Below are 16522 nucleotides of genomic sequence, written 5' to 3'. Positions count from 1 at the left end.
GGCCCACAGTGCCTCTGTTAGCCTCCTGTCTCCCCCTTAGACACCTTCCATATTCATTCACACACATAGGACATTAGAAAGCTCAGCATGTCTCCCTCGCTAGAAAATAAACAGCCTCTTCTCCTTCCCCTGACATATAGAAGTAAGAACTTTCTAAATTTAATGAGTTTGAGTTATTTATGACCTGAGTCACTGCTGTTTACTCCATCTATGTGTTAAACAGTAAAATGCCAAAATAGCTCATCATTTAGCGTACACTGGCATAATTGGCAGGTCTTGAGCAGTAATTACAGAGCACATATCTGAGACTGCCATACTAGTTGTATTTAAAGCAAGTTGTTTGTAAACTGAAATGTATGATGCCCTAAAATTGAGGATTCCTAAGAGATCTACATCAAAGTACTAAAAGTGTTCCATATAATTTCTCAACGTGTTGAATTATATATCAATATCCCTTGTGATGACTCAAGATGGCACCTATCAAAATCCCTCTTCAGAAAGTTTTGGACTGGGCTCTAAAACCAAAAATGTCAACAACTTATGTTTTAATTTACTGTTCAAAATAAAGTACCCTTTGGTTTAGAAATATTGTGCTAGGCTATTAAATGCTTTACTCCTCATATAAAACCACTGAATTTGAATGCTGAGGTAATTTGAACTCTGAGCTCTGTTTTTCAAATTTCCTTCTCTAATGTCAAGAATGTTTCTGTACCCTTCTTAGTACAATTACATAAGACATTATTGTTGGGCTTTCTGAAAAAAAAAAACAGAGAAAAGCTCAAAATGCATGGTAAAATATCTTTAAAAATGAATTTAATTAAATCAAGAAGGTTTTAAATAAAGAATCATTTCTTTAGATATACCGTTGGCATTAAAAGAATTTGACTGAGAGACAACAAAAAATCTCACATAAAATGCAGAAGTGGCTATAAATCCCTCAGCCATCAGCACAAGTTGGAGACTTGGTTTTGCAAGACACCAGGATCTCATTAAATCGCTTTGCTTCCTGACACACACACTCAGGTTTTCAGGCTGTCACTTTCATGCTGTACAGCATGAGGAGGCCACTTCATTAAAATGAAGCATTATTGGAGACCTTGTAAAACCAGATGCAACAATTGATAAATAAATATAATGAACCATTTCAGCTACCAAGTTCTAAATACAAACCTGGTATGTAGAAACCGGAGAAGCAATATATGGCGTAATAGATGTCTGAGTGATCATTCTGTTTGCTGTAATACTGTAGGGTGATGGATAAAATCTAGAAAATGCAGAAATATTTATTAAATGCCAGTTCTGTGCATCTTTCATAATGCAAACATTTTTTTTCTTAGTGTGCCATTCAACATACCCATTTTGTAAAGCAGCGGTGGTTGGATCATATGTGAGTGTCATTCCAGCCTTAAAAAAAAAAAAGAGGTGTAAAACAGAGAGTTGACAAAATTAATTTTAATTGTAAATTATTTCTCTTATTCTTTCTTTCATTGTCTCATCTTAACTGAAAATTTGTATTGAAATAATTTATTGCCATAACTCAAGGAAAGGTTAATTGACAGAAGTAATTATATAGTGAAGAGAATCACCAATATTGACTGTGAATACAAGTTTCCATGTTCCCATCATAAGGAACAAAATGCAATCTACTAAACACCTGGCTATAAGAACATGTGTGTATTTGAGATTCAGGGCATGCAGATGATTATGTTAGGGTGTTGCCTACAATATATGAACTATAAGAACGCATGGGGAGTGCAGTTTTTCAGAAGGCACATTTGAATTTTCCTGTCTAATACAAATGAGGTGTCTAGGCTTGCTAACCACAGTAAGTCTGCAAAACTATTATCTCAAACATTAAAGATTAAAACAACTGTTGACTAAAAATAATAATGCTGCATGGCAGTGGTATACTATTTTAATCTTGTGAAAATGATGTGCATTTTAGTGTTGCATACATCAAAGGATTATTTACTGCATGTAAGCACAGCTATGTTTCTGGTAGTTTAATAATAGGAGAAAGCTGAAGTTTATAATTTGACCAAGTTGAAGGAGATTTTATTGTCCACTTTAATGAGATAGGACTCAGCATTTCACATTTTGCTTTTTCTCCTCAGAAGAAAGACAGAGTTAAGTGTTTTTTTTACAGAGACACAAACTGTCAGGTAAGAGTTGCTTGCACATTTTTAATATGCCAAAGGCCCAAGCCAAGAAGTCTCAATGCCTATCATTTTCCTAAGTATTCATTATTGCACACCCACACTAAAGCTTGAAGGGAGGACTTACAAGTCTCACCTCGCCTTCTCTGTGCCATGCTCTTCCATTCTGTATGTATTTATTCTGATTCTGTCTCTTTTTCTGTCCTCCATCGGCAAACTTGCACAATAAAGGTTCTGCAGGAACTGAGAAGAAAGAAGAAAAATTAGTTGAAGTAGCATTCATACACAGGTGTTCAACTCTCCAAATGAGGTATGGTTTTAAGTTATATTCCAAATATGACAGTTAAATAACACAGAGCTGTACTACAGCATTAACACCTGCTCTGCACAGCACAAGGACAGCTGCCACACACAAACAGAGCATCTGGAATGCCTTATATCTTTGATTTTAAACTACTGCTGTAAAACCTGTTGGAAAGAAACATGGTCTGTATATCCTGAGTATGTGTGTCTTGGTCTGGGGATGAACAAGAACTGCCACCAGAATTCTGAGCTTTGCCTCTTTGGAAGTATATCTAAAGAAGGAGGAGAAAAAATCTGGCCAAAGGTCTATAACATATTCTCCCCACCCCTTGGAGGTTTCAGTCATGTCCCAAAACTTAAAAGTGTTTTACTCATCCAGAACAGGCAGAAGAGCTGGCACAGTACATCCACTCACTCCAGCTGGCAAGGGAGAGTGGGCACCTTTATCTCCTGACACCTTGCACTGAGAAAATGCCACAACTGTCAATTCCCATTTTATCTCTGCTCTATAAAGAACACCCAATGCAACCAGAAATTCTTTAAGATTGTACTTTTTGGATTTTTGCATACTGCCATGAAACAGTATCACCACACTTTATTATTTTTTATTGTTACTGTTATTATTATTTTTCCTAATACAATCCTGACCATTATTTCAATTTTTAATGTCAGAATTGAAGCAATTGAAAGGTTTGCATAGTAGTCTTTCTTTCCCTGTTACCAGCTTCCATGTTTCCAAGTACCTATGGCTGAAGCACAGCTCTGCTGCATCACACCACACCCTCCCTAATCACAGGGTGGAATCACTGTTATGACTTGGATGTAAAACCTTCTCTGCCAATAATTCCTGGTGCATGAGCTGTCTAAGCTTTACCATGACACTCCTCCAGTCATTCTCTGTTTGGAAATATCTTCATGAGACATGGCTGGACCTGAAAACATACAAGTTTCCAAATGCAGAGTAAACATGTGGGGTGGGAAGGCCACCTGCAAAAAAACAACCCCAAGAAAAATTTTCAACAAAATCTATTAATATAACCATGGTGAGTGCTGACGTCTCTTCACCCTGCCTGCATTTGCAAAAGATGATTGGTATTGAAAACCTCAGAGAAGCTTAACCTTGCAAAGAGCTTGACTTTTAAAACTTCGGCACAAAATGATCATTAATGGCCAAGTCATCCCTGGCTTTGGGTGTCACACCTAAAACACTGGCTCTGGTTCTACTGGAAAAATATCCACTTCCTGAATGACACACCTTTTGACAGCCTTCTCTATGAAAAAGGGAGACAGAACTGGTGTGTGGTTCCCTGTCTCATCTCCGGCACCGACCACACAGGTCAGAGACCTGCACCTCCCCTACCTGTTGCTGTTACAGAGTCAGACTATAACATTAAACATGACAACCAAATTAATTTAAAACCTATTATCCTATAGAAAATTAAAATCCTACAGTCATAAAATAAACCAGGAAAAGGTTAGGCTAATGACACTGGAAAAATATAAGAGATTTATGGACAAAGGAGTAAATGAACAAGGAAATAACAGAAACCCTAAAGTAGGAGACAAACTGGAAAATAGTGTCTTCCAAACCTTGCATTTCTGAGGGGATTTTTGGCATTCCCAGAACTGAGTTTTGCTTTGGGGTCTTCTGTTATGTGAAGCAACTTCTGTTTCAACATATTTGGGGCAAAAAGGTACTATATTGATATGATGATGGATGGTTTGATGTTGGTTTATAAAAGCTTTATCCCAATAACCTTGGTCACAGCACATAGCATTTTAGTCCACATACAGTTCTCTTGAAATAAGAGGAGGTAATCTCAGACTAGGCTAGTCAGTATGGGTAAATTTGTCAGATTCTGGTCTGAAATTATTTTGATTGATTTTACACAGTGAGAAAAACTAAAATCCATTGGACAGTAAGGGAGGAGGTCCAAATACTGAAGTTAACTGCCTTAAATGAAAAAAAGCTCTTCCCCAATTTAAATATCTTTGGTCACTTATGCATTATTTCAAAAAATCTAGTTTTGTGGGGAGCATATGTGACTTCCAAAATAGACACTATAAAATTTTGGATGAAGTCAAAAGAAACTGGCATGAGAACAGTACAGAAAGACATCAGAAAAACCCTAAAGGTTTCTAGCCCTGTCATTCTGTATTATAGCACTCACAGGTAGTAAATGCTTTATTTAAAGCTGCATTATGCTTTCATTAAAAATCCCTACAATGAATTGTAAAAGACTTTTCTGAAAGCATTATTTGTGCTTGCATTTCCCATCATTGTCTCAACATAAAGATCTTTTTTAAAAAAAATCAGAGCAAACCTGTCCAACTGTTTGAATAAAATGTTCATAAAAACCTATTTTGAGAATAAATCTGAATTTTTTGTCAGTAAATAACTGAAAACAGCTATATTTTAAATGATCTTTTGTGTTGCATTGTAAAAATACTCTGACAAATTTAAAGAAGAAGAAAAAATGAAAGAAGAATTATACATATGTACTGGATTTTGCATATGTAATATCCAAAACCTGCAGCAGTGAAGAAACCCAAACATTTAAAAAGCCATCAGTTAGTGATCTAACAGAAGTTAGTGCTCCATCTTATAGAACACAGATCCAGCCATGGAAACCCTTGTTTCTCTGACCTTCCACCTTCCCTTGCTCCTCACTGCACCCATGAAAGAGGCCAAATGCTGTGAATGCTCCAACTCACGTAAAAAACCCAGTGCAGACCATCTACTTAATAGCACCAGCTGCTGTGAGCAGCCTGCTCAGCACTGGCCTTCCCTGATCCTGGTTCAAGATCTGAAAGCTGACAGTGGGGACTGCTCCAGTGGAAAGCCCAACTGCAATTTTTGGATGCTCTTCCATACACGTGACCCAAATAGCACCGTGTTCATTCCTGCAACAACACAATGACTGATGGTCATCAGAGGGAGGGTCATGAGAAGGAGATAAACCTTCTTGGGAGCCAAGTATGACCTACTGATCTCCCTCCCACCAGAGAATGAACACAGACCTTACTCTCTCCAAAATTAGATCTGAACTTTATTTCTTCAGCTTACCTTTTCTCATATTTTTCACAAATATGCAACATATTCTCTCTCTTGCACATAAGAGTGTGCATATAACAGATATATATTTGAACAAAAAGCTCCAACAAGTCCTACAGACCAGTTAAGCAATCTTTTGTAGTCCAGGAAGGAAGGGAGAGTCATTTTTATTGTTTAATTGCTGGGAACTATGCAAGCCCAGTGATGAAGCAGATCATTAATCATTCAGTGACTTGCCTCTATGCACAAAACCAAGGCAGTGTACAAATATTCAGAGCTGCATTCACAGCTGAGAGGTGCCTGATGTAAAAGGCTACAACTTAGAGTGGAGTTCAGCTTTTCAGCTAGGACCCTATGTTTAACATGCCCACTCTTCTGACACACAATGAAAACCAGCACTGCCAATGGTTTGCAGATCCTGTTGAGCTGCAGCTACGTAACCATGAGCTTTCCTGGCCTTCAACAGCAGGTCATGGCTTTAAAACTTGGGTGTGGAAAGTGCTGACCATCTCGTCCTGCCCTGAATCACCCTCCTCTAGGGCTAATGTTTCTAAAGGAGAGAGATGTGAATGCAATATGAATCCAGAGAGTAAAGCCTTCCTTGTAGACACCTTGTGCACATCTGTACATTAGAATTCAGTTTGTCTTTGTTCAGCATCTACCCAGATAGCTACCAGGTGATAACATAAATGCAAGAACAAAACTGATGTCCTTTGTTTTGTGTTTACACCCTTGACTTTACATGGCTAATTTTATCAACTTTTCAATAAACCCTGCGTTCAGTTACTAAAAAATACAAGAGAGTTGAAAAATACTATTCTTTTAGTCAGTTTTCAATTAAACTGCATCTTTTAGAGACTTTTGTTACTCATTTTCTAGAGCAAAGCATATGTGACTTAATGAATTCTGACATTAAAACATCACTTTAATGATAGAGCAAGCCTGTACAGCTAGAAACTTTTGCCAAAGGCTGTGGGAATTAAATAAGAAATTGTGCAACCTAAGATTAGGGTAGCTTTGTATCTTTAAGGAGAATATTATACTCTTTACTATCCTAGTCTTCACTTAAACATAATGCTCAGGATTACACTGTTTTAATAATTTATACAAGGTTTAATAATTTGTCACAGAAGGATATATTGAGAGGTTTTAAGAAGCATTTTTCTTTTCTATTCCTATGTTGCTTCTTAAAACTAAGCAGCAATTGCAAATTATGAATTTTAAAGCAGTTAAACCCTCTAATTCACGGACTTCACAAAATATTCAGAGTTAATGATCTTTGTGGGCCCCTTCCAAGTCCAAATCTTAAGTGAATGGCCCATAGAGGGATCAAACCTACAATGCTGGTGCCTTAGCTAATCTCAGGGTCTTGATCTAAGCAATGAAATTTTTGCCCCTCTGCCTTCAATGTGACAACCAGGAGTGACACTGGCACTGGCAGCCCTTGACACCCTGTAGCAGCAGTTTTCAGGCTGTGGTTCATGTGTATTTTCTAAAGGACCTGTGAAAGATAATGGAAAGAAAAGTGAATTTATGGTCAAGCAGCTTAAATTCACTAGGGATGTTCAGTGCTGGATACTTTGTAAAGGTAAGAAACCAGAAAACACTCAAATATGACTGACAGAAGGCAACGATGTCAGGGCTCCATTTTCACTCCTACCCGCACTAGAGAGATGTCCATGACCAGGTAATTTCAAACAGTAGGGTCTATCATTCCTGGTGGACCTCTTCCTATCCTGGTCAAGAACACAGGCAGGAGCAGGGCTCTCTCACACTCAATTTCCTCCCTAAAACAGAACTGGAGTGACCAATATCTTTATCCTAAGTGGGAAGAGAGGGGTGGGTCATGGATAATTTTTGATTTTTGCATCATCACCATAACCAGCCATTCCTGAAGCAAAAATGCTCTCTACCTTACACACATGAAACCAAAATCACCTTAATTCTTTTTCAGTAAAAGAAATATTAAATAATCCATAAAGCCTATAGAACAGGCATAAAACTTCTGCAACTTTTTAACTTCTGTATTCTCATTTTAAATAGAAGAGAGACAAATACAGTCAAACTTACACATACCTTACACGTTCTGTAGCACAGCTGCTTTAGGTAGTTATTTACATAACTATTCTCATGTATCATCACACAGCTACATGCTACTGTGACTGGGAGGAGATGCCTTTCAAGATTTTGCCCACAAGATCATTTCTACAATCACTAGGGATCCAACACAAGACTAAAAGACAGTGAGCATTGAGTATCATCTTCAGGGGAGGAAGGCTAAGTATGCTGCTGCTCTGCTCTCACTGCTCATCTGCTACACCCTGGCTCTTTATACCAGTCTGGTCTGTGTCCTCCAACGCACGTCATGACACATACATTTCACAGGAGAATAGAAAAGCTTTAAATATTACATTCTTAACTGAAAGCAATAGTTCTTTAAGGAGAAAAGTGGAACTAAATGCAAAAGTTACTTTAAAATTAGAGCAATCATATAATAAACATTCAGTTGAGAAGATCATTAAGTACAAAAATTTAAGTACAAAAATAAGTACAAAAATTTTTGGTGACAAAAGGGAAAGGAAGTCATAGCCCATAAAACACAACCAACTACTACAATAACCTACATTAAAAAAAAGGACAAACCCCAAGAACAAATGGTGAAACTAATACATCATTTCTAGGAGTTTCAGGATTATACCAACTTGCAGGGCATTTCAAATTGCTCTTTGAGCTAACCTTTCTTCTTCTTTACCAAAGATAAACAAGGACACACTAAATATTGAATATCTTTCATTAAGCTAAATAAAGCCTGAATAGACAGTTACATCTGGGTTTAACCTGCTCAGCATCATCAATGCCCAGTCACTCACCTAACTCTAGAGTTGACACTTTTGTGACCATCCTGTGTTAATCCCTAGCCTTCTCAGATTCTCAGAGGTTTTTTGTTCCATCCTCTCATGCTCCAGGGGAGGTTTCACCTATGCTTTCTATAACTGTTTGACCCATTCTTCCATTTAAACCCAAACTTAGTTAAAATAACAAAGCTGCATTATGAAAGTGTGTTTTTGTTGAACAAATGTTCTTCCTCCCACACCTATTTCAATATAGGCCCATCTCTCCTACCCTCTTCATCCTGATAACAGTGTTTTTAGAGCCAGCTCCCTTTGCTGATTTTAGCCAAGTTTCTAGGACACAATGTTTTAATTTAAACATAGTTCCAGTTCTACGATTTTGTTTTGCATGTGTTTGAACTTGATCCTTTATAATCCCAATGGTTGCTAATCTATTTCAAAGCAGTTTCCTAATCTTTGTTTGTTCAAGAGCTTTCCCACTACCATCCAGTTTTCTCTGTACAGGTAGTCCAAAATCACAGTTGCCTCATGGCTGTGCCACTTTTTGGCAGACTGCAGTATGGTATTATGCATAAATTGAATTCTCTAATAAGACTGCATTATTGGACAAGTGGCTTGCTATGTGGTATGGAACTCCAGGAAGAATTTGAACTCCATAAAAACCTTTGCAAGGAGCTGTGAAACTTCACAGAACCAGCATGGAAACAGAGGCTGTACCCTATACAACAAAATTGAGAGTCTTTAAAAACGAAGGTTCTCACAAGTCCCTTATGCACCTGATTATTCATCTCTTTTTCAGTATCATGGAAGGTGAGACCCCATCTCACTTAACTGACTTCCAGACATTTGGAGTTATCTATTTCTGAGTGACTGATCTAGACACCCTTTGTTACCACAAGGAGAGTCTCTGGAGGTGTGTTTTTCTTTACCTGTTCTAGACAGAGAGCCTGGACAACTACTTTGCAAAGTAAGCATTAGAAGTTCAAGCCTGTGAGGTGGATTACATCTTGAGACCCCTATTTAGTTTCCACTTTCAGACAATGGACAGTTCTGTGCAAATTTCTTGTCCCTAATTCATCACATTTTTGTGTCAATTGTTTCCTTCATACTGCAGAAATTGTTTCTACAATTCCATGCAGCAACTTTTTATTTCTGCCTGGTTGAACCTCCTCATGGTAAGGGTGCTACTCCAGCTTCAGCAATGGCCCACCGGAGACAGAGCATGATTAGCAATGACATGCTTGATGGCTCATTCATTGAGAAAGGAGAATGCAAGTGAAAATAAAAATTAACAGACTAAAAAGCACTAATAGGAGATTCTGTTACAGTTTTTTAGTGTCATTACTGCCTGTTTATACACAGACAGGCTGTAACATTTTTACTAAATGTAATAAAGTCGAAATAATAATATAACTAAAGTAACAAATGCAACAGTGCACTTAAATTTACCAAAACTTTGTAACAAAGTTTTAACTAAATAATGATCTCAGCAATTAATCCCAATGCAAAGGGCCTGCAAAAGCAAGGCTAGGGAAGTCAAAATACTGCATTAGATTAGTTTTGCTGAAGGGAGTGGTTTCCTGTACTCTGAAGCATTTTCCATCCTTACAGCAGCACAGACTGCCTCAAACTGGAGCAATCTTTCAGGGATGAGGCATGTTTGGAGTCTTACTAAACAAGCTGCATTCTTGTCTGCCTGCCGAGGGCTACTTTCCTCTTCCTTGGTGACAGGGTCTGGCTGCAGAGAACATTTCACCAGTGGGATAAAGGCAGCTTCAGCAACCACATCAACACTGTAATTTGTAAAATTCCCACTTGGGATTCTCAATAAAATGTCTACTGAAAGCTGCCTGGAATGTCAGGCACGTATTCTTTCCTTATTGTCCTCTTTACTTTCTATTTTACTCAGCAGCTCTGAATTTCCTCTCCTCATTTTTCAGTGTTCATGGAATATACATTTTGTCTCTTAGAAACAGTGCTGACAAAGCAGACAAACTGATGAGGAACTTGGTGTGACAACAAAATTGTACTAAGCCTTCTCTGAATTTTGCCTTGCACAATATTTCTAGAAGCAGCATTCTATGCTGATCTCCTTCCATTTTCTTGAAGGACTTCAAAGCCTACACTGACTTGAGAGTCTCAGCTCCCCAGTGAATGATCGTGCCAGGCACTGCTGCTGATTCCTTTTTTTTCTAAGCAAATATTTTTTTTTAATACTTCGAAAAAATCATCAACAGATGACAAAACCAGCCAATTTTTGCCTCTGAAAAAAACCCTGTCCATGGACAATCAGCCAAATTCTGTTCTCGTACTGCTACTTGTTTCCTCACTTCAACTGGGATTATGTGGGATGTAAATTTGTACATAGCTGGCATCTGAGCTGCTTGTTTCTCTGCTAGGAGAGAACACTACTAGATTCCTAGAAAAGGTTTACAACAGAAAAGCCATATAGTGTGTTCCAAGCAAGCATTACAGTCATCCAAAAAGACACAGTTTAATTTTAATAAGCCTGCCTCTAAATGAGAAGCCAGATACAACAATCAGTGTAACAGGCTTCCACCATGCAAGCAATAACCTATTCATACATATTGTAAGAAATATATGCAACATACCAGAAACTCCTGCTGGTGTCTTTATGAATTTTCCATTAAAATGAGCAATCACTGCTTCACATTTTTCTGTTGACTCCATCCTAAGAAAATAAAGAATAATTTACATAAATTAAACACTCAACCAGATTCCCATGTTTGTGATTTTTTTAAAGCATATTTCTTGCTTTTTCTCTCTTCACTGCTGTGGCTTGCTTTCCCATGTGTGAACAATGGAGAAGATGTTTTCTAAGAACATATAACTTCAGAAAGGTAAAGCCAAACTCAATTAAAATTTTATGTGCTCTGAGACCAAACTCAGTGCCAAACTGAAAATAATACTCTCATTTACTCAGAAATTATACTGTAGCTGTCCAAGCTGGATAAAGTACCTCTGTTGTCGTGAAAGAAGCAGAAGGACTGACTCACTATCACTCATAACTGAATCCTTAGTGCCCATGCTGCACGCAGCAAAGGTTAACGCCACTTTTCAGAGAGGATTCAGAACTGTCTGTGCAGTTTAAGAGTAATAAACTCAAATATGAACCTGCCTGACTGCATGACCCAAACTGACCTGGCAACTTTTAGCTTATACACATCATCTCCACTAAATGATGCACCTGGCTCTTATTTAATTGTCTCCAAGTTCAAAACAGGAGCCAATACCAGCACAGCTGTTATGGCTAGTGAGAATGTATCCAAAATCTTGAACAGGTTTGTGCACTCATGCTGTCAGATCTAGACTTAACAGACTGGGCAGACAGCTGGAGAGGTCCTGCTGGCCTGGGAGTGGCTCTGGAGGCTGTGGCTACACCCTCATGTTGCACTCTGGATGTGTCAGCCCCAACTGCCAGCTTGGACTCAGCCGCAGTGAACGACTGAGATGTGCAAGTACAACAAAATTTATTTTAAAAGAAGAACATTTTTTTGCAGCTGTCTGCAAGATTATGTTTGGTTAATGTTGTACAGATAATTTCTTTTCATTTGTTCATTAAGTTCTGTAATTCATACCCACAAATTAGGCCAATGGCCTCAGCAGCAAAGAACTGGGACTAAAAATTACTAAGTCTTGGCATCTTTTTAATTATGATAGCCTTTCTGATAGCCTTTCTGCACAGGCTGACAAAATACAATCATAGACAACAACCAAAATCACCAAAATACCACACTGAACAAGAGGTTTTTCTAAGGATTCCAAAAATACCTCTTAGAGAATATTCAGAAGTTCTGGATTGTTGAATCAGGATGAAAGAAATCGAATTTTTTTTTTGTCTCACATGAGACAAACAATATAATTTAGTTTCAGACTCAAGTCTGGACTTGATAAAATACATTACTCCCTATTAACCTAATAAAAGTCTCCCAAAGGCAAGAAATTAAAATATTTATTTAATGTCTACAGGTTTCTTGGAAAATTTTAACTTTAATTAATATTTATCCCAAAATTTTCCAATACAAGAAAAAATGTTCACCTTGCAGCAGGAAAGACGTTCTAATTAGATATAGGAGCAATATTTATCCTATAACTTACGTATACCATGCGCATGTATATAAATAAAGATTTATATAAAAATAACTTCACCTGTGTATATATAAAACATAAAATGCATAGCAGAGAAACTATTGAGGAAATACTTTAAAACTATCTATTTTAATGTCTTCAATACAAGTGAGGTTTTGGATACCCACAAGTCTTTTGGACTTTTGCATATGATTCTAGAACACTTCCAGCTATATTAGAAAAAATATATCCTCTCATATTTCCTACCATAACACTGATTCAAGGTAGAGGTGGTAAACAAGTTTAGGGAGAAGAGACGGAATGAATTCAAAATGCCGACTGAATTTTAGAGTGGGTGTTACTGGATTCTACCCTTCACAGTACCAAAAAGTGAAAGCTACATATATAACACAGCTATATGAATGAAATTAAAATGTCCAATTAATTTTACCCCAAAAATATGACAAACGCTTGTTGATTTTTTTAAAGGGGACAGGAAGAAATTTTAGCAAAGCCCAAACCTGCTGGTTTTCCACTCTTAAATAATGAATATCATTCTACTATTTCTAAATTTGTTCCTTTGTTATACCTTCTTGAAACTGGACAGTGTGACAAGCATATAAAGTTAGGCGTCAGGGCACTTATGGGGGAGAGATTTAAAAAAAAGAAAAGTAGAAATCACAGTGCTATGAAATACCCCCTGGCCAATTCACAGGAAAACCAATCCCTAAACCTTTTGGCCTCATCAGGAGATAAATTTGCTCAGTTCTTTTCTGTGCACTAATTTTAGATTCTGCTATTTGTTCAAATACAGAGCTATTTTAATATTGGCTGAACATCTGAATTACTGAAATTTCACTTCACAGAGATTTTTCAACATATTTTGAGAATCCCAATTCTTTGCTCAAAGCATGCTCTTATTTTTGATAATAGAAACCTTCAATTTAAAGCCTCTAAATTTTGATTGTTATATTAGGTTTAAAGCAGGACTTAGATAAATAAAAACAGCACAGAAAAGACTTTGATGAAGAGATCCCAGAAAAAATAACTGCATTAACTAGAGAAAAAGTAGACTCATACAGACAGAATATTTGGGAGGTATCCACTAATTTATGGAAAATACTTGTTCTGTTGATTTGGGTGAGATATTTGACTTAGCGCACAAATATTTTAGGATGAGATTTACTGTAAGTGAATAAAAATATTTTCTTTCCCAGTTGACATCACGTTAATGAGCCTGAAAATTCAAAGGGCTGATGTTCAAAGGGCAATGATGAGTTCATTTTCTCCAAGGAACTAATGAAGAAAAACAACAAAAAAAAAGGAGTGGGGGTGGGGAAGAAGGTTCTTCCTTCTGGTCTGCTGCCTTGGATTCAAACTTCAAAAGCCAAAAAAGTCACAGGACAAGTCTCTGTGAAGCATCACGTAACTCTTGCTTACTGGTTCAGGGATAGAGGAGAAAGGAGAAGTACAGAAAAGAGAAGGAAGTGGTTTAGAGTGAAATCTTATTCTAGATAATTGTTCAGTAAGAGCACTGCATTTAAATTTAGCCACCTAAGCAAGATGAGACACAGCTTTACCAAAGGAAGAATTAACAAAACCCTGCTGGATAACTCCATCTCAATCTCCCTTCTCTTTACAAACTTTATAATTTTCATTCATTTCTGCCTTTTCCACCTATTCTTGCCTTTTCAATCAAAACAAAGGAAAAAGGCTGCCAGCATGGCTAACCACCGAAGTACCTTGCAAAGCCAACACCACGGCTTGTCCCACTCGAGTCCCGCAGTATCCTTGTAGAGATAACCTGCCCAAAGGGCTTCAGCATGTTCTCAAGCTCCTGCTCATCCATTGAAAGAGGCAGATTGGAAATGTATAAGTTAGTTGGGTCTTGCTCTTGTTGCTGAAAGAGAATTAAAACCAATTGTTACTGTTGTTGCCACTAACATTTTGAATTTAAACCAAACAATTACATATGACTTTTGGTGCAGATTTTTACTTCTTAGGCCCCTTTGTAAAGGCTGTTCTTTCTAGTATTAGTGACCTCCATCTTCTGCCACTGCCTGCAGCATTCCTGAGAAAGTTCCCCTTCTCCTATTACTGCTGACACCAACATTTTTAAGTGGAGATAAAGGTGAATAATTGACCAGTTTATAGTCCATGTTAAAACTCCATGTTTCAAATTTTTCTGAAAGGAAAAAAAAATGTAAAAATGAGATAAAGGAAAGAAGTTAGCAGACAAGAAATGCAAGAGTGGTGGAAGGCACTAAGAAAGCCAGATGCAAATTAAGAGAAAAGATTGGGATGACAATTGGAAAATAATATGAGGAAAAAATGAGAAAATGCATTTAAGAGTCTGTACATTGCCATAATAATACCAAAAGAATAGGGTGACGCAGGAATGAGTGGGACACTGTTGTCTCCTTCCAGATATGAATGTTTTTGATTTTTCACCAAACTTTTACATGATACATTCAGACAATACAAAAGTCTTCCAAAAACTTTCTCTAGAAACAGACAAAATGAGAGAGGAGGGCAGCCAGAAGACGAGCAATTAGGAAGCAGACAAATGTAGTCACATCTTTGCCATTCTCCTGATCTTAGGCTACTCACTACTTCGTGTGATCTCTGTACATGCCATGAAATGACACCTCAGAAAAACCTTTTTGTTGAAATTGATGATTTCCAGTGTTTGTCTACAGATTTCCCAGCTGTGGTTAGGGAGCATCTCTTTCATGCTGGTGATTGTTGGCCATGCTCTGTACTGAAACACATTCTCAACCTACACAGACTGACATGACTTGGCCCTTAAAGTTGTGTGAAACTTTGATGTCACCATTATGACTCTGGTATAAATGGAAGTCTCTGCAGGATGCCCACATTCAGTAGAATTTTTCTGGCATCAGTAGTGATATGATCTGAAACATATACAATTTTCATTGAATCACAGAATGGGTAAGGCTGGAAAGGATCATGTCTGGTCATCCCAGATCACAGTGCACAGGATTGTGTTCAGACACTTCTTGGATATCTCCAGTGAGGGACACTCCACAGTTTCTCAGGGCAATCTGTTCCAGTGCCCAGTCACTGCACAGTAAAGAAGCTCATCCTCATTTGCAGGTGGAACTCCCTGTGCATCAGTTTCTGCCCATGTCCCAACATATTTATTGGTCCCAACATATTTGATGGCATAGTCCACAATACATTTTCCTTCTGTACGAGAGGGCTGACTGGCTTGCAGGGAAGTTTGAATCAAACCAGACAACAAAAACAAAACCATACAAAACCACAACACTTTCCTCCTGCCATTAAAGCATTTCTTAAAGTGATTATACTGTATGGATGGTGATATCTTTTCATGCAGATCAGGCATCAATCTGTTCTTAAGCCACCTTCATATTAATAATATCTCAGTACTTTTACTAGCATGTTGCGGGGGGGGGGGAGGGAAGTGTTGGGGCTTGGGGGGAGGTCACACCTTTGAGGCAGAGAAAGGAATTATCCTGTTCCAAAAACTAACAAGAATTAAAAATTGGGAAGCAAATTCTGGGCTGAGAAACATTTACTTATTTGCATTTTTACCCCAAGCCTCACATTCAGTTCAAAAGAGCTAATGTTCTGAAGTTTTCCACAAGGGTTTTTTAAGAAATTTGAATAAAGGACCTGTAGGAGAGAAATGTTCTTCCATTACACCCTCCTCATGTGCATGCCTCTGCCACTGGTATGACTGTAATTCCTAGCCACACCAAAATCCCACACACCTTACAAAACAGACTTTTCCAGCTCCCAAGTGTTGCCCTCATTGGCCCCTTTATGGTTCATTACAAATGGCATCTGATTACTGTGCACGATTTTTTCTTTTGTTACTTAGTGGAGATATCCCCCTTCCAAAATAATATTGAATCTATACAGTACACAGACAAGTTTGGGGTTCAAATGATCTTATCTTAGGATACCTAACTTCTTTTTCATATTAGAAACATCAACAGAAAGAAAAGAGAAGAAAATGGATTCACTGTGAGGCCAGAGCTGACATTAATATTATTTGCTGGGCAGTATTACAGTAGTTA

At 37.7% G+C, this 16522-nt stretch overlaps 1 protein-coding gene across 3 annotated transcripts in view; it reads right to left on the bottom strand.

The window, feature by feature from the left end:
* RBMS1 (RNA binding motif single stranded interacting protein 1) overlaps positions 1-16522 on the bottom strand; it is a 144047-nt gene that overhangs the window by 11803 nt on the left and 115722 nt on the right. For 2 of the 3 annotated variants that reach the window (XM_069020831.1, XM_069020833.1), the window contains exons 5-9: positions 14198-14355; positions 10979-11058; positions 2284-2399; positions 1355-1404; positions 1171-1264 (exon numbers count right to left, since the gene is read on the bottom strand). In XM_069020831.1, the coding sequence (XP_068876932.1) occupies positions 1171-1264; positions 1355-1404; positions 2284-2399; positions 10979-11058; positions 14198-14355 (498 nt within the window). The remainder of the gene's footprint in view (positions 1-1170; positions 1265-1354; positions 1405-2283; positions 2400-10978; positions 11059-14197; positions 14356-16522) is intronic. The other variant, XM_069020832.1, reaches the window with a different exon arrangement.

This window comes from Aphelocoma coerulescens, chromosome 7 (assembly GCF_041296385.1).
Source record: "Aphelocoma coerulescens isolate FSJ_1873_10779 chromosome 7, UR_Acoe_1.0, whole genome shotgun sequence".
NCBI lineage: Eukaryota > Metazoa > Chordata > Aves > Passeriformes > Corvidae > Aphelocoma > Aphelocoma coerulescens.
Note: the sequence above shows the minus strand (reverse complement) of the source record. Positions and strands in the feature narration are given on the sequence as shown.